The sequence below is a fragment of the Vanellus vanellus genome (genome assembly GCF_965231255.1).
Source record: "Vanellus vanellus genome assembly, chromosome: Z".
Classification (NCBI taxonomy): Eukaryota; Metazoa; Chordata; class Aves; order Charadriiformes; family Charadriidae; genus Vanellus; species Vanellus vanellus.
Genome location: NC_138908.1, coordinates 78,655,754 through 78,674,421, shown reverse-complemented (window position 1 = coordinate 78,674,421; position 18,668 = coordinate 78,655,754). Strand labels below are relative to the sequence as shown.

General features: G+C 42.9%; 1 protein-coding gene across 1 annotated transcript in view; it reads left to right on the top strand.

Annotated features, from left to right (window-relative positions):
* Window positions 1-18,668, top strand: part of DNAI1 (dynein axonemal intermediate chain 1) — a gene marked incomplete at both ends in the record, with an annotated part of 159,602 nt that overhangs the window by 15,798 nt on the left and 125,136 nt on the right. Inside the window, 5 exons of the mRNA XM_082497836.1 lie at window positions 3,572-3,698; window positions 5,073-5,152; window positions 5,873-6,040; window positions 7,820-7,879; window positions 11,022-11,159. Of these exons, the coding sequence (XP_082353962.1) occupies window positions 3,572-3,698; window positions 5,073-5,152; window positions 5,873-6,040; window positions 7,820-7,879; window positions 11,022-11,159 (573 nt within the window). The remainder of the gene's footprint in view (window positions 1-3,571; window positions 3,699-5,072; window positions 5,153-5,872; window positions 6,041-7,819; window positions 7,880-11,021; window positions 11,160-18,668) is intronic.

Genomic DNA, 18,668 nt, shown 5'->3' with positions numbered 1-18,668 from the left:
CCCTGGAGCAGCCTCCTCGTGCTGGCATGTACAGCTAGCAACACAGGCTGCTGCAAAGGGAGGCTGGAATAATGGCTTTGCTTCCCACTCCTCCTTTGGAAGGGTTACACCCCTGAAAGAAAGGACACAGGGACAGCTCCTCCAGCTCTGGCATTGGATTACACCCAACCTTAGGCAGGGAACAGAAAACCAGGTGAAATATTCCCAAGCTTGTCTCATCTCTGTACTACTGTAACTAGCATCTACAACCATTACATGAGATCGCCAGTGAAAGGATATCAGTCTTGTGAAAGCAAATAAGGTCACATTCTCTTCTATTTAGAGTTGATGTTTTCCATATTTATGGGATAGAAATAGGTGACAAATGATCCATATAGAATCATAGAATGGAAGGAACCTTAACAATCACTTAGTTCCAAACCCCTGCTATGTACAGGGACACCTCTCACTAAACCAGGTTGCTCAGAGCCCCATCCAACCTGGCCTTGAACATTGCCAGGGGTGGGGCATCCACCACTTGTCTGGGCAACCTATTCCAGTGTCTCACCACTCTGACAGTAAAGAATTTCTTCCTAATATCTGATCTAAATCTACCCTCTTCCAGTTTAAAGCTATTACCCCTTGTCCTATGTCTAGAATCCCTGATAAAGAGTGCTGCCCCCATCTTTTCTGTAGGCGACCTATAGGTACTGGAAAACTGCTAGAAGGTCTCCCTGGACCCTTCTCTTCTCCAAGCTGAACAACCCCAAGTCTCACAGTCTTCATAGGGGAGGTGCTCCAGCCCTCTAATCATCTTTGTGGCCCTCCTCTGGACTGGCTCCAACAGGTTCACGTCTTCCTTATGTTGGGGGCCCCAAGAGCTGGATCCAGCTTGTGGGGTCTCACAAGAGCAGGAAAATATCCTCTTGCTGGCCATGCTTCTTCAGATGACACCAGGATGCAGTTGGCTTTCTGGGCTCCAAGCACACATTGCCAGGTCATGTTGAGCTTCTTATCCACCAACAGCCCCAAGTCCTTCTCCTCAGGGCTGCACTCAATCCATTCTCTGCCCAGCCTGTATTTATGCTTGGGATTGCCCTGAATCATGTGCAAGACCTTGCACATGACCTTGCTGAACTTCATGAGATTCACACAGGCCCACCTCTTATGCCTGTCCATGTTGCTCTGGATGGCGTCCCTTCCCTCCAGCATGTCGACCACACCATGCAGCTTGGTGTCATTGGCAAACTTGCTGAGGGTGCATTCAATCCCACTGTCCATGTCGCCTACAAAGATGTTAAACAATGCCGGTCCCAATACCGACCTCTAAGGAGCGCTGCTCATCACTGGTCACCCCTTGGACATCGAGCCATTGACTGCAGCTCAGCCACTGACTGTGACCATCCAGCCAATTCCTTATTCACCAAGTGGTCCATCTGTCAAATTTATGTCTCTCCATTGTAGAGACAAGGATGTTGCGTGGGACAGTGTCAAATACTTTGTACAAGTCCAGGTAGTTGACATCAGTTGCTCTTCCCTTACCCACCAGTGCTGTAACCCTGATGCAGAAGGCCACCAAATTTGTCAGGCTCAATTTCCCATGTTGGCTGTTACCTATCACCTCCATATTTTACATGTGCCTTAGCATAGTTTCCAGGAGGATCTGCTCCATGATCTTGTTGGGCTTTCTTGTTGGGCTTAAAGGTGAGACTGACTGACCTGTAGTTCCCCATGTCTTCCTTTTTTCCCTTTTTGAAAATGGGGGTTATGTTTCCCATTTTCCAGTTAGTGGGAACTTCACCGGACTGCCATGACCTCTCAAATATGATGGATAGTGGCTTAGCAACTTCATCTGCCAGTTCCCTTAGGACCCATGGGTGTATCTAATCAGGTCCCATGGATTTGCGCACCTTCGGGTTCCTTAGATGGTCATGAGCCTGATCTTCTCCCACACTGGGCAGTTCTTCATCCTCCCAGTCCCTGCCTTTGCTGTCTGTGACTTCGGTGGTGTGGCTAGAGCACTTCCCAGTGAAGACAGAGGTAAAAAAAGTCGTTGAGTACCTCAGCCTTCTCCATATCCTCAGTGACCAGGTCTCCCGTTTCCTTCCAGAGAGGGCCCACATTTTCTGTTGTCTTTCTTTTATCACTTATGTATATATAGAAGCTTTTCTTGTTGACCTTGACATCCCTGGCCAGATTTAATTCTATCAGGGCTTTAGCTTTCCTAACCTGATCCCTGTCTGCTGGGACAATTTCTCTGTATTCCTTCCAGGCTACCTGTCCTTGCTTTCACCCTCTGTAGGCTTCCTTTTTGTGTTTGAGTTTGTCCAGGAGCTCCTTGTTCATCCATGCAGGACTCTGCAGTTTTTTGTCTGACGACTTCTTTGTTCGGATGCATCACTCCTGAGCTTGGAGGAGATAATCCTTGAATATTAATCAGCTTTCTTGGGCTCTCCATCCCTCCAGGACTTTATCCCATGGTACTCTGCCAAGTAGATCCCTAAAGAGGCCAAAGTGTGCTCCCCTAAGTCCAGGGTAGTGAGCTTACTGTGCACCCACCTTGCTGCCCTAAGGATCTTGAGCTCCACCATTTCATGGTCACTGCAGCCAAGGCTGCCCTTGAGCATTCCTGGAATGTGTTGATTATGACTTCCTTCTCCAAGTGATAGAGGAACCAACGAAGAGACATGCTATGCTGGACCTTGTTTTCAGCAACAAGAAGGGGCTGATGGGGAATGTGAAGGTCAAGGGCAGCCTTGGATTTTTTATGCCCTGGATTGCTTATGCCCTGCTGTGTTGTCCCTCCAACAGGTATCAGGGTGGTTGAAGTCCCCTGTGAGGACCAGGGCTTGTGAATTTGAGGCTGCTCTGATCTGTCTATAGAGACCCTCATCCTTTTAGTCTTCCTGGTCAAGTGGCCTGTAGGAGACCCTTGCTGTAATGTCATCTGTATATATCTTCAAATCCTCCACAGTGACTGAAGTGGGCTTGATGCTATGCTGTGATTGGTACAGAAAGCAGTCATATTTTTAAGAAGAAACTATTGAAGCATCTGTGGTCTGCAGTGGCTTCTGATTGCTTTTAGGTGCAGCTCAAAATCCTAATACACAGTTTGAGCCTAGGTGTGTGCCTGCAGTGTACAGTGGTCCACAAGCAAGTGCCAATCACGCTAGCATGTGCATGGTGCTAAGAGCCTGTACTGTCTCCAGATCAGAGCTGCTCTCTACGTATGGTCCTGCTCTTGTGTAGGTACAACAACTCATTCAGGGGTCTCAGGACAACAGGACATAAGAGTCTCTTAGGGAGTGTTGTGTAGTAGAGGTCCACTAGAACTATATTTAAACTCACTTGCTCTGGTGGTGGTAGAGAACTAGAGGTTTCATGTTCTTGCTTCTTTATATTGTATTTTTAATTTATGGCTCTCAGTGTCCTGAGATAAAAATACCTGCAGGAAGAAATTCAGTGTAAATATGCCAATAACAAACATATATTCATCAGTATGGATCTTCTGATCTTTAGAAATTTAGGCTACATGGTATTTCTCATTTAAAATATTTTTTCCACACTGATTTTGTTTTCTTCCTCTTTGTAGGATCGAGCATACAAGCCAATAAGCTATGTGGATCAAATGGCTATTCACTTCTCTTTGAATGGAAACATGATACTAAAAGATTCAGATGAAGGCAGACGGCAGAGTATCAGATTAAGCACTGCAGCAGGTAGGTTTATTATCTAAAACAACAATCATTTGCAGCTAGGTACTTGTACCACTTATTCAACATGAAGGGATGATCATGCTTCATCACCGCAGAATTGAATAGCTCCTATTCGGGCTTGCATCCTTCTCGGAAAACAAAACCAGAAACAATCAGCCAGTTGTTTGCCACAGTGTAGATAATGGTGCATGCATTTTGAGCCGTGTGAACACTAACACTGAAATTTTCAGAGCTATTTAGTGTCTTTTAAATGTCTTCCACTGCTATTAGTTGGACATAGGTGTCTAAACTCCTTAGCCTGCTTTGAAAGTTTCAGCCATGATTTAAAGTGTTAATGCAGAAATGTTTGGGGGCTGGGTGCTCATTCAGCAAACTATCATATACTTGACCAATTCTCACACTCCTACTAGGACATCTACTTCTGGACAACGTGAGATACAAGATATTGAGCTAGTTGGAACTTTGATCTGAGCTACTATTGCTATTCTCAGGTTTTCAGTCAAAAAGACACCTTAATCAGAGGCTGAAAAGCTCTGTTCTTAGTAAAGAGTTCTAGGTTTGAATTTTCAGCAGGGAAAGATGTACGGCCTAGTGATTTTTCTCATATTTCTGCTGTTTGTGAGAGGGGAAGTTGTGTCACAAAGAGTGTCTTTCAAGGTGGTAACTGTCAGGCACGATGATAACATTGGATAAGCTCCTGAGATTAGTTGTTACTTGCAGCTTCTGAGGGTCAATGCCTCTTATTTTACACTTAACAAAATATACATGATGATTTGAAGTAGGACAAAGTGCTGAATAGGATCTTTAATGCTGTGAAAGCATGGATTGTTGTTGTTGGCTGTGCTTTTCATAGATTCCAAACCAGCTAGTTTCAAGCAGCTTGATGCTAGCATGACTACACACGCGAGGCTGTGATTGGAATGTAGATATCCATCATTCTCTAACAAGGCCAGTGTATTCATTTTTTTCTGTATAAACAAGAACAAACCATGTTGTAACTCCTATGTGCCTTGAAAGCATTCTTCATGGTTGTACATGGTTGCAGCCATTTTTAAAGGGCAGAAAGGTCCAGAGCTGAAGGAATACCCAGAAACAAAGCTACTCAGATCAGAAGTGGATTTCAGAAGTTTGATTTGAGTCAAAATCAGATTTTTTATTTCATTCCAGCTATAATTGCTGCAGTTTCGTTCTAGCAATAACACGGTCTCCTTTTGTGCCTTTGAGCAAACAATCACCCTCCAAACTGGGGATTGATTACTGTGTTGTGTAATGAGATAGCATTAGAAAAGGACACATCGGAAGATAGAAGGATCTGCGGAATATGGGATAAAATGTCATGTTATCCTGGGCTTATTCACTTGTCCTTTCTATCATCAGAAAAGGCTCCTGTTGAGACTTCTGCAGTAACATCTGAAGAGGAAGAGGTGAAAGATGAAGAAAGTGCAGGAGATACTCAGGTAATTCTCCATAGTCAGCTGAGAGCTGTCCATTTTATTTTTAATATGAGATTTGAAATTCCTTTATTATAAAATGGGCTTGTCCAAGAAGGACACACCAGGTTTGTCTTTATCCAGATATTATATCGAGATACAGTGTAATTTGCTGGGATCTGGAATGTTCCTGGACAGCATGTCCATTCCTGAAAGAAACTGGTGAAAAACAAAATGTGGAGGGGTGAAAGCAACAGGCATAACTACATGAAATAAGCAGTGGCCTGATTTAAAGACAGTTGGCTGATCAGGAAAGGAGTATGCTGTGAGAAGTTTGTTCTTATCCACACAGTGTCAGGCCCTGGAATCAAGTTCAGACTGGTTTCAGATGAAGTTCACTGTCTAGCAAGGAAATGAAAACCGGCTGGTGGGACTCTGACAATGTCTTCTGGTCCCTGTGTCCATTTTATTAAAGGCAGTCATGCTGTATTATCTCATTGATGTCAGGCTTTGTTTTAAAGTAATGTCAGTTCCTGGTTTTCCGTATTCCCGTTTTGATACTGTTCCAGAATCTCCTTACTCTGATTGCTGAAAGTCTCCTAATTTCCATCTTAAATGTTGAATCTTCAATTACAGTTTCCTTCACTAGGCAGCAGAAGTCCAGCAGTCTAAGAAAAAGTGTCTCTGAAGAAGGAAAGAGATGTCTGGTTCTTTCAGGGTTGGAGTCACTGCTCTGTTTTCTTGCAGGCTGCAGGAGAGGAAGAGGCAGAGGGGTCAGGAACAGCAGATGCAGCTGAGGCAGCAGAGACAGAAGAGACAGAAGAGCCTCCTCCCCCAAGAGTGAAGGAGCAGAAGCTTGCAAACCAGTTCAACTTCATTGAGAGGGCTTCAAGGACGCTCAACAACCCTATGCGGGTACACTGCCATTTTCTTCAGTGACTTGGGGGATCTTTCCTTTGGGAGGGCATGTGGATCACCTGTGGGTGTGTCATATGCTGTTGTCTATTAGGAGAAAAAAAACAGTGTTTTACTATGGTAAAACATTTGGGTGATGAAAATGGTGACAGAAAAAGTCCTGCATCATGGACTCTTGGACAGCCTACAAGAAGTTTTGGTGCTATTGTAAATCTTTGAACCTCTGCTTGGATATAACATTTTTCATGTCTTTTTTCTCATCTGAAAAAGTATAGAGGAATGGTTAGGGTAGTAGATGAGAGCTTGGAATCCATTAATTTGATTTCCTTTTGCCACAGAGTCCCTTTATGGCCTTGTAGTTCAATTCTTACCCATGGAGCAGGAATATAAGTGCCCCTATATTAAAAGGATAAAGGTATTTACCCTTCTGTTAAGCACAGGCACTACAGTAACAGACCCATGTAAGTATGACAAATCTTTACTGCTGCTGCACGATACATCTCCCTCCCACTCTGTGCATGCACTTTCCAGTCAGTACAGACCCAAGACCTTATGTTCCTCCCATAAGCATTTTGCTGAGCCTGTAGCTATTCCCAGTGAGTGTGTCTTCACAGGGCCTCCTGACTGAGCAGTACCAGTGAAGTTGGCCTCCAGCTGAATGCTCAAAAAGGAGCTTTCTGAACCAGAGATACAGGTTTCAGAGAGAAAATTCTCTTGTTTTCCTTGCTGCCCTGGAATCAGCGTATATACAGCTTCCCCAGAGAGCCTGCCTGCCTTCTTGCAGCCATTACACCTAAAGTGAGATGCCTTCACATCTGATGGGCTTGGAGAGATGTAAGAGTTACTGTGTTGCTGGAGCTACTACCTCCTAGAAGAAATACCATCTCTGTTCACTAGTAGAGACGGAGGATCTACGGAGAGTTTATCCAACAGTGGTGTCCTTACTGCAAAGTCTGAGCTGAGATTCTGCATCTTTCAAAAATCCCTGCAGAGGCCACAGAATTTGTTATTTCTCTGTCCCCAGATCTCTTCCTATTGATTTCACTGGGAGAGGTTTGTATGCTTCTGTGTGCTTCTGCCTTTGAAAGCAGAATATAGACCTTAAATAGCTGTGAAGTACTGTTGTGTTCTGTACAGAATGTGCAGTTACCACCTCTGAGACTGCTTCATTTCAGAGATCAGTGAAATGCTATAGGCAGCTTCTTAAAAATGTCCTGCTGCAACAGTTTTTTGAAAATGCTGTTCCATGAAATGAATGCTTTACAGCAATATATTCATTTATTTCAGAATGTTGGTGTAAGGGTGATAAAAGTATTATTTCAGTAACATCAAATGAATTGTTTATAGGTTATCATTCTTTTGTTTTAACTGCTGTATCTAAGTGGGTTTTTAATATAGAGGTCAAAACTTTTCAGATTTGGTAGGCTATTATAACGAATCCTACAACTGGCAGAAGAATGTTTCAAATGGTAAAGGTGAAACAAACCATTTCAACTCCTTCAAAATGAAATACTGAAATTAAATATTTTAAGTATGTTGGAAAAAAAATCAGAAGGTCCTGTGAAGCTTCTTTTGGTCCAGAAGAAAATCTATTTGTAGTTGCATCATCACTGGTAATGTTTGTGCATTGCTGTGGGAATCATTTGGATGTTGAATTAATCTTAGGTCAATATTGTTCAAACTACCTGCTATGAGAAGGCTGTTTCCACAGCTGGACTATGTGACTGCAAAGAGTTTCAATGGAAAGATTACACTTCTTTATGCTTTTTCTTTATTCAGGAAAGAGCATGTCAATCGGAGCCTACACCTTGTAAAAATTTCTCAGCCACTGCTAACCAGGTATATCCTTTTTACTTTTAGTTTTTTTTAGAGTACATTTAGGAAACTGAGATATGAGAAAGGAAAAACCAAATTCCTACATTTGCATTCCTTGCAGTGGAATGAACTCCCATACTGTGGCTTTCATCTCAGGTTTAAATCTGAGAGCAATCTAGCGTGGCCCTCTTTTCTGCTTTAGTAGCAGAATAGTTTATACTTCTCATGTCAAGTGTCTCTGTTTAGATGATTTTAATTGACCTACCATTTGCCAGCCACCCTGGCCAGTCTGCTTTAGAGAGCCTTAAATGAGTGGAAATGGGCAAACCACAGTGTGAGAATGGTTCTGGACTCAGCAAGAGGTGGGCTGCAGGTGAGGTCTGCAGGAACAGGGACACAACTGCAACTGCAACTTGCAGGCACTGACTTCTCTGGGGACCTGGTTATCTTTGATTTGTGGACTGTCCTGTTGCCAAAGATCTCCCATCACTGTGTGGTGGGTGAGCTGGTTATTTAGGAGGAGCTGTGATCCAGCATTTGATACCTGGTCAGCTGCAGGACACCTCCATTAGCTCATCCCACAAGAGGCAGGTTCAATGGAGTCTCAAAATGCAGGAACAAAATAACGAAAAAGCACTTAGGATGTGTCTGCATGCTAGCTCCACTTTGAGCACTGTGTTTAGAGAGTGGAGACCTCTGAAGATTTTGTACAGCTGAGAATTTGCAAGGGTTCATGAAGTTTTGGGGAGTGTTGTTAAGAAATCGATATATGCAACATCGTGTTTTTTGGTTTGTCTAAGTTTAGGTCTATGCCTGTCCTGGTTTGAGGTAAAACAGAACCAATTTTGTTCAGTAACTTTGCTTTGCTAGGCCTCTTCTAACTACTGAAATTAACTGCATATTGTGCAGACAGTGTTCACTCTCTCAGAGCGATAAGACCAATTGTTTATAGCTGATGCCCAGGCATGGTATGCAGAGAGGCTCTTGCTTAGACTTATTGCTATAACCCCCAAGGCCAACCGACTTTGTTATTTGCCACGTTGGAGGGTCAGAAGCGGAAAAGCATAGTGGGGTCCCACCTGCAGGGAGGAGCGGACAGGACAGGTGACCCAAAACTGACCAACAGGGTATTCCATCCCATCTGCCTCACGCTCAGTATAAAAGCTGAGGGATCAAAGGGTCAGTGCTCTTCCTTCAATGGCCGACGTCTGAGGATGACTCTGTTCGTCTGCCTGTGATCCCAATCCGGAATCCAGTTCCCGTCCGTCACTGAGTCCAGCCTGGGCTGCCCCAGTGCCAGCTGGTGACGTGATTGTCATCTTGGGAGCTTGATACAGTTTTGTATATTTTTCATTATTTCTTTTTATTTTATTATTAATATTTCATTAAAGTAGTTTAGTTCCTTCTAAACTCATAAGTCTCTTTTTCCTCCTCTGCCTCTCTCTTTGAAGAGAGGTAGAGGGGAGCATCTGTCGGTCCCATCTAGGGTCCCCCAGGTCCCCAGTAGCTGATTTGGCCTAAACCATGACAATGCCAAAGCAGGTTCTAAAGCCTGAAGCTGAACCCAGTGAAAACTACAGTATAAGGAATGTGGAAGGCCCACTTTAAACCTGTTGCAATAGACTTAGCTCTGTTTTATGTAGTGGGAATGTGCCTGTTTATTCACGATGAAGAACTGTTACACAGTTGTTATACAGTATCTTCTCCATCTCTTAAAAATATAAAAAAGATCTTTTGCAGGGCATTTTACACATGAAATATGCTGTAGCTTTCATTGGAAAGAGAATCCAGACAATTCTGCTGATTGATTCTCGCAGATATTTACAAAATGTATTTGTGTTTATCACTGTTGCAAATATTGTTTTAAACCAGTGTACCAGACTGGTGTTGAAAATACTGTTACCAGTGTACCACAGAAACATCCACAGGAAAGTATAATGTAATGGCAGCAACTTACAAAATGCTGTTGTAGGAAAGCAACAGGAAGGGGAGCAAAGGTGTCTCTGTCAAGCTGAAAACTGTAACCCAGACTATTCCTGAACCTGACATCACAGAGTAATTGGCCTGAGATCTTCCCTCCCTCCAGCTGGACTTTCCTTTCATTTTTTCTGACAGTGGGATGGCCTGAGAGTTAGAGAAAATAGAGCTATTCAAGATAATCAGGTTGTTGCTAAAATTTTGCATGAAATGTTTGAAAACAAAGAGGAAAATTTTCCCCTTGTTTTCTTTTTATTCTGTTGAAATTCTAAGTGGATATAAAATAATATTTTAATGTAGGTTTTTTTTTCCCTCGGCTCTTTTTATTTCTTGTTCTTCCTTATGCTCATAATTTCCTCTTCCAATGTTTTCTGTTCTGATCCTTCTCCTACTCTTCTCATCACATCTTCTTTGCCCTTTCCCTGATGTTTGGAACAACTTTCCACCTAATTTCTGCCTGCAAATTTACAACGCAATGCAGATTTTTTGCTAAAGGTTTCTGCTACCTTTCTTTATTCCAGTGTTCTACACTGTATTTTGTGTTTGAATCATACTCCCTCTCCTAAGCTGATGTGTCAGAATTAGATTCCCTTTTGTCTTGTTATGAAAGTAATGTACCTGCTTCAGATACAGTACCAGCATTCCAATACTAATGAATAAATCTTAAGTAGAAAAATTACTTTTGGTTCTACTGTAGTAAGACATTCCTGGCATGTGGCATAGCAGAAGATGTAAAACTCCTCTCAGTTTCCATTTGATCATATGCTGTGGAATTGGAGTCCAAGATTTAAATTGTGTTAAGCAGCTACAATTTAATTTTCCAACACCACATGAGAAATGTCATAAAGCAGATGTTTAATGCATGTTTCCTTTTAAACACTGGTAAATTAGCCAGACAGAACAGAAAGTCCTACAAAAAAGATATGGAGTTAAAGCACCAAGAAGAGTGTTGGGGGAAGGAAATTGTTAAGAATGCCATAATGTATTCTTGAAAAATAAGACATGCCCCATCAAGCTTTAAGAATTCTGGGCTTCAATCCTTCACATTTTGTGCAACAAGCCAGCTGTACTCAGCTAATTTCAGTGGCAGTGTTATTGTTGTGAGGACTATATTTTCGTGATGGTGTAGATGGCTGTTTTGTGGAGTATAATTGGGTCCTGATAAATACTGCCTCTGTCTGTCTCTCAGTGGAAGATCTATGATGCCTATGTGGAGGAGCTTCAGAAAATGGAAAGGTCAAAAGAGAAAGAAAAACCAAAAGCACAGATAGCAAAGAGAGAAGAGGAGAAGAAGAAGGGAAGAAAGGTAACCTCTCTGGAGTTACAGGTACGTTTCATAATACTGGAAGAAGTACGCTCAGAGTGGTGGTGGATGCATCTGTAGTGCAAGTCAGGTGAAACTTAGCAAGTCATGCTGGCTGTGTATCTAGTTGTCTCAGTTGGCAAGTAACAACCATAAGAAATGCAAAAATTATTTTTTGCTAGGAACTGTATTTCCAAAACAGGATTTCAATTTTCCTCTACTTTTTATGGGAATGCAAAACAGTGTGAAGCCATAATTGTGTCTTCGTACCTGATTTCTAAGTGAGATTTATGGCTTTCTTTTTTGTTCATTATCATGTTTGTCTCTCATTTTTTATTAGCATATGAGGGATAATAAAATGAAATAAGTAGAAATGCTGTGTGACTTTTCAAAGAATTCTAAGTGATGCAGAGGTTTTAGGTAAGATATTCCAATCTGAAAGGGAAAGAAATTATAGAACCATAGAATCATAGAATAGTTTGGGTTTGGAAAGGGACCTTTAAAGACCATCTAATCCAGACCCCCTGCAATGAGCAGGGACATCTTCCACTAGATCTGGTTGCTCAGAGCCCCCTCCAACCTGACCTGAATGTTTCCAGAGATAGGGCATGTACCATCTTTCTGGGCAACCTATTCCCATTTCACCACATTCATTGTAAAAGATTTCTTCCTTATATCTAGTCTGAATCTTACCTCTTTCAGTTTAAAACTGTTACCCCTTGTCCTGTTGCAACAGGCCCTGCTAAAAAGTTTGTCCCCATCTTTCTTACAAGCCTGATTTATGTATTGAAGAGGCACAATAAGGTTTCCCTGGAGCCTTCTCTCCTCCAGGCTGAACAACTCCAACTCTCTCAGCCTTTCTTCATAGGAGAGGTGCTCCATCCCTCTGATCATTTTTGTGGCCTTCCTCTGGACCCACTCCAACAAGTCCATGCCTTTCCTGTGCGGAGGACTCCAGAGCTGGACACAGTACTGCAGGAGCGGTCTCACCAGAGCAAAGTAGAGGGGCAGAATCACTTCCTTTGACCTGCTGGCCATTCTTTTGATGTAGCCCAGGATACCGTTGGCTTTCTGGGCTGCAAGTCCACATTGCTGGCTTGCATCCAGCTTTTCAACCACCGGCAGCCCCAAGTCCTTCTCCTCGGGGTTGCTATCAATCCCTTAATCCCAGAGTCTGTATTTGTGCTTGAGATTGCCCTGACCCATCTGCAGGGCCTTACATTTGGCCTTGTTGAACCTCATGATTCACACGGGCCCACTTCTTGAGCTTGTCCATATCCCTCTGGATGGCATTCCATCCTTCAGGCATGTCAACCGCACCGCTCAGCTTGGTGTCGTCTGCAAACTTGCTGAGGGTGCACTCAATCCCACTGTCTATGTCATTGATGAAGATATTAAACAGTACTGGTCCCAGTACGGACCCCTGAGGGACACCATTTGTCACTGATCTCCATCTGGACATTGAGTCATTGACCTCTACCCTCTGGATGCCACCATCCAACCAGTTCCTCATCCACCAAACAGTCCACTCATCAAATCCATCTCTCTCCAATTTAGAGAGAAGGAGATTGTGGGGACTGTGTCAAAGGCATTACAGAAGTCCAGATAGATGACAACTGTAGCTCTTCTCTTGTCCACTGATGTGGTCACTCCGTCATAGAAGTCCACTAGGTTGGTCAGGCAGGACTTGCCCTTGGTGAAGCCACGCTGGCTGTCTCAAATCACCTTCCTGTCCTCCATGTGCCTTAGCATAGCTTCTAGGAGGATCTGTTTCATGATCTTCCCAGGCATAGAGGGGAGTCTGACAGGTTGGTAGTTCCCAAGGATCTACTTTCTACCCTTTTAAAAATGGGTGCACTGTTTCCCTTTTTCCAGTCACTGGGGACTTCACCTGGCTGCCATGACTTTTCAAATATCGCAGAGAGTAGCTTGGCAGTTCCCTCGGGACTGTGGGATGCATCTCCTCAGGTCCCATAGGCTTCTGTATGTTCAGGTGCCTCAGGTGGTTGTGAACCTGATCTTCTCTTCCAGTGGCAGGGACTTCGTTTCCCCAGTCCCTGCCTTGCAGTCCATCCACTCAAGAGGTGTGGGAAGAGAGCTTGTCAGTGAAGACAGAGGCAAAAAAGTTGTTGAGTACCTCAGCCTTCTCCTCATCCATTGTTACCAGTTTGCCAGTTGTGTTCATCAGGAGGGTTTCACTTTCACTGACCTTCCTTTTCTGACTGACATACCTATAGAAGCCCCTATTATTCTTTGCGTCCCTTGCCAAGTTCATCTCCAGCTATGCCTTGGTCTTCCTGACTACATCACTACACAATACTCTTCCCAGCATACCTGTCTCTGCTTCCACTGCCTGTGCATTTCATTCTTGCTCTTTATTTTGACCAGCAGGTTTCAACTCATCCATGCCAGTCGCCTTCCTTCCTTTCCTGATTTCTTACACCTGGGGATTGAGAGCTCTTGTGCTCTATGGAAAGCATCCTTAAAGATCTGCCAGCTCTGTGCTGCTCCCTTGTCCCTGAGGGTGTTTCCCAGGGGATCCCACTGACTAACTCCTTGAACAGCTGCAAGTTTGCTTTCTTAAATTTAGGGTACAGACTTTACTCATCACGCATCCCATACCTCTCAGGACTGTGAAACTCCACCAGTGCATGATTGCTGCAGCCCAGGCTGTCTCCAATCTTGATGTCACCAGTTATCTCACTTGTGTTGGTGACCAACAGGTCCAATATCACATCGCCTCTGATAGTGCTATCTATGACCTCATAATTAAGAAGTTATCCTCAGTGCATTCCAGGAGTCTCCTGTATTGCCTACAGCTGACTGTGCTAATTTTGCAGCAGATGGTGGGGTGGTTGAAGTCCCCCAGCAGGATGAGAGCCTGTGAGCGCAATGCCTCCTGTCACTGGAGTTAGAAGGCTTTGTGAATAGGTTCTCCTTGATCATGGGAAATGTAGTAGACATCAGCCACAAGGTTACCTTTGTTGCCCCAATCTCTAATTCTTACCCATGAGCTTTCAGCCTGTTTGTGGCTATTCTTCAGAGACAGGTCTTCACAGTCTATACATTTCTTGATGTAGAGGGCACCATCTCTGCACCTCCTTCCTTGCCTGTCCCTTCTGAAAAGCCTGTAGCCATTGATAGCCACACTCCAGTCATAGGATCCATCTCACCAGGTTTCAGTAATGGCAACTAGGTTGTAGCTTTCTAGCAGCATGGGGGCTTCCAGCTCCTCCTCTTTTTTGCCCATGGTGTGTGCATTAGTGTAGAGTCACTTCAGCTGGGCTGTTGGCCGTGTCGCCTTAGAAGAACATCCCTTAGTTCCTTTGAGGTATTTCATTGGTCTTTCCCTGTTGGCTCCTATGACCTCAGGAGCCCCTGGCTCATCTCTGTAAGACTTCAGGTGTGCTCCAGTGTAGCCAGCATGTCTCAGAGCAACAGGCTGAGTGCCCTTGCTAGCACCCCATCCCTCTAACTGTCCCACAACTTGTCATGGGCAAGCCTGATATTATCCCCCTCCCCCTTCAAGCCTAGTTTAAAGCTCTGTCTGTGAGCCCCACTAGTTCAAAGACCCTCTTCCCCCTTTGAGAAAGATGAAACCCATCTGACCCATTTAGGATTCTTTCAAAATGTTACTGAAGCACTGTAGTGAAATACATTTCATTATTTTTAGTATTTTAATGATAATGCTATAGAATTGTAATTTATTTATTTTCTAGTTATATACATATAAATGGTATATAATTTATAATTTCTACAAAACTTAATAATAGTTGAAATAGAAGTCTACATAATTAAAATTGAATAAGGATTCTGGGAGACTTGACCTGATTTGCAGGGGGTCTTTGATGCATCATTCATTCACTTAGTTCGAAAGTGATAGAAATGTCTCTCTCCAGTGTTTGAAGTGCTATGCCATGGTCAGTGATTGCACAGCATGGTGATACCTCAGGCACGGTGCCAAGAGGATGCCAGCCACTCTGAGTCCTATGGAGTGGCAAAGTGGAAGGCAAGGGCTGCTGAACTGGGGTAACCTCCATTAGTCTGGCTTCTCATTCGAAGTAGCAGGTGTCTTAACTGCTGCCAAGCTCCGAGCTGGTGTTGCTGTGGGGGTGATACTGGCCCCTAATCCAGTGAAGAGCAGACAAGGACTGCCTTGCAGAGATGCCACAGTCCATTACCCTAAAGTGACAATATCCCCATCTTAAAAATGTCATCCCTCTTCAAGCACTGAGAATACCATGTGGCAACCCTGAAAGATTTTTTCATGTTCCAGATTGTTTTCAGGGGTTTCAGGAATTTTCTATTAGGGTTTAGCAGAGTTTGATCTATACAGAATTGTGAGTGGTAGTTTTCCCCCTCAGTCTAAGTTAAACTATTTAGAAGGCAAACAGAACTAATTTCTATATTGACTGGAAGAAAATTCACTGAGAACTATAATACAGAGGCATGGAAGTCAATTCTTAGCCTGCCCCTACAATAGCTATAGATACATATCAATGTAACTAAGATGTATCTATGTAATAGAAGCTGCTAGCTCCTGAAACTGGCTTTAGCAGTTCCATACCATATGGCTGTTCAACTGTAGAGGATTTGGCTTGTTTAGCTACCCCAGCAGCACTGTGCCATCAAAAGCCTTATGGTATAAAAAGACCAGGAACATGTTCTGACAGGCTTCTCCTTGTGAATTGTGCCATTGAAATTCATAGTCCTTTCTAAAACGAATAAACCTTTCACCTGAGTATATTTTTGAGAATTAAGCCTGAAGTCAATGATACAATTATGGGGTAGTCTGCTAAAAGCTGAAAATAAAAATGAAATAGAAATTCTACCAACTAAACCATATTGTAAAAAGCCTGCTTCGTGCTCCACTGACAACAGTGAGAAACTGAAATCCAGGCCCCCTTGATCCCTCCCTTTGCTATTTTGCGTTTCTCTCTCGGTACTTTCCAGGGGGATTGCAGGGAAGCAGTACACTGAAAAAGTGAAAGGGAAAGCTTTTTTATGCAGTCTCCCAAATTGAAACCTACTGCGAGGCTTATGGGTCAGCTTGAAGTGTATGAAAAACCTGGTGAATTTTCCTGCCATGAACTGGAAACACACAACCTGAAGTAATCCAAGGCTAGAATCAGACTTACAACAGGCATTACATCTGGTCATGTGTAGGTCTATGGAAGTTAAAGATTGATGACATCAGAATCTGTACCTCTGCTCTCAAGTCAGCAAATGGAGAAGTGGGTTTTGTGGGGCTTCCAACCCATAGGTTACATACTTTTGACTACACATGGTAATTGAAACAGAAGGGAGAGGAGGAGAGGGGAGAGGAGAGGAGAGGAGAGGAGAGGAGAGGAGAGGAGAGGAGAGGAGAGAGAGGAGAGGAGAGGAGAGGAGAGGAGAGGAGAGGAGAGGAGAGGAGAGGAGAGGAGAGGAGAGGAGGAGAGGAGAGGAGAGGAGAGGAGAGGAGAGGAGAGGAGAGGAGAGAGAGAGAGAGAGAAGAGAAGAGAAGAGAAGAGAAGAGAGGAAGAAGAAGAGAAGAGAAGAGAAGAGAAGAGAAGAGAAGAGAAGAGAAGAGAAGAGAAGAGAAGAGAAGAGAAGAGAAGAGAAGAGAAGAGAAGAGAGAAGAGAAGAGAAGAGAAGAGAAGAGAACCTTGACAGTGGAATAGAAGGTCCTCGCTAGGGGAAAAGAAGTAGAATGAAGCCATGCACTGCACTGAACAATGAGGAGAAGAAGCAAAGAAGATGTGGTTGGCACAGCAGAAGAGACATGCAGCCAACATAAAAAGGAATGGAGGTAACCAGGGATTCCAAAAGGAGGAAGGATGAGAATGATATAAAGAAGAATATGAGTGAATAAAAGACAGAAAGACAGAAAGTGTTTGACTGGAGACTGTGATGAGGGCCTCTTGGAAATATATCAATATGTCTGTCACTCAAATGCATCTAGAGAGAAGAGGATGTACTGCATCTGAGAGCAGTGATACAACATTTGAAACTTTTCCTCAGTTTTCAATACGGGCAGCAAACAGAACATGGAGAACACAGAATACCAAAGACAAATCATATAAAATTTTCTGAGCTGAAAATAGTTGGAAGCAGAGAGAACTAGGCAGAAGTGTTGTATCTGCTTGTCCTGTTCTTCCTGTTCCTGAGCCATCTGTGTATGGCTCTGTTTACAGAGTGGATCCTGGCCCAGAGATACTCTTGGTCTGATCCAGTATGACCCTCATGTTGTTGCATGAGTGTAGAAATGATAGTGTCTGAGGTAGAAGCAAAATGCAAAAAGCTTAATGCAGTTAAGTTGATGCAAGCTAGCTCCTCTCACCCTGAGATGACAAGGCATGAAAATCACAAGTCTGATAGTAAGGATTTTTAATGAATCTGTCAAAAGAGGGGTGTAGCTATGTAATTGGAGTATAACAAGGATATATGCAAGAGGAATAAAAATGGTTCCATTAGTCTGACCTCTAACACTGTTTGAAGCAGTAGAATTAAGACTGCGGGAAAGAATAGAGAGTTGGGAGTAAATATGAAATGGAATAAAATAACACATGTTTACCAAAGGTAGGCTGTGTCCAAATAATCTCATCGCTTTCTTTGATAAAAGAAAAGTTGTAGTTTCCTTTAACAAGGAAAGTATAGTAAAGGTAGTTAGCTGAAATTCTGTAAAGAGATTGCTATAGCACCTTTGGAAAATTATTAGATAAACCAGGAAAGATGTTTTTAATACAGATTGGGAGGAACCGGTGGAGAGGAAGACTGCATTTTTGAGTTTTAAAAACATATTTGATAAAGTGAAGGCTTACAGTTTAGAATGACAGGGGTAAACATGATTGTATCCGTTGATGACTTGTGATGTGTCTATGAGAAGACAAGTACAATGCTGGAGTATATTGTGTGAGGGATAGCAGAGAAATACTATTTCTGTTAGGTAAGGTGGGATATATGATTTTGATCACCCCTTTTCAGAGATAATAGTTTACAAACCTGCATAGATATGGAAACAAACATAAGAAATGGAAAGCTTGAATACAAGAGACTAAAACAATTTTGACGTATTTACCTGGTAGAGAGGTAATCTGAAGTATATAACATAGAGGGAGAATTACTAAGGCAGAGGATAGCGTCAATAGAAATACAGATGGATGCGAACCAGTTAGAAATATGTTAAAGCTGGAATTTACTGCATTGGAACAGTCTCTAATCTCCTCTGAAGCAGAAGCAGTTGAACAATTTCTTAAAAAGTCCCCCCCCAAAATATATTTAATAGAGAAATGTGTGTTCCTGGATCATGTGAGGTCCTATAGCATTATTCATTTCTGAAGTCTGCCTGGTGAGATAGCCCAACCCACAGGGTCATAATTATAACTTGGAAACTCTTGAATGACCACAGTTATTTTTGTAATAACAGCTGAAATTTGAATGCAACTAACTGTCACATTATTGTTCACCTTTTCCTGGTGAGTGGACGAGTTATTACTGAGTCCTTGTCTTCAATCTGCTGTTTACAGGATATCAGAATTAACAGAAAACAGT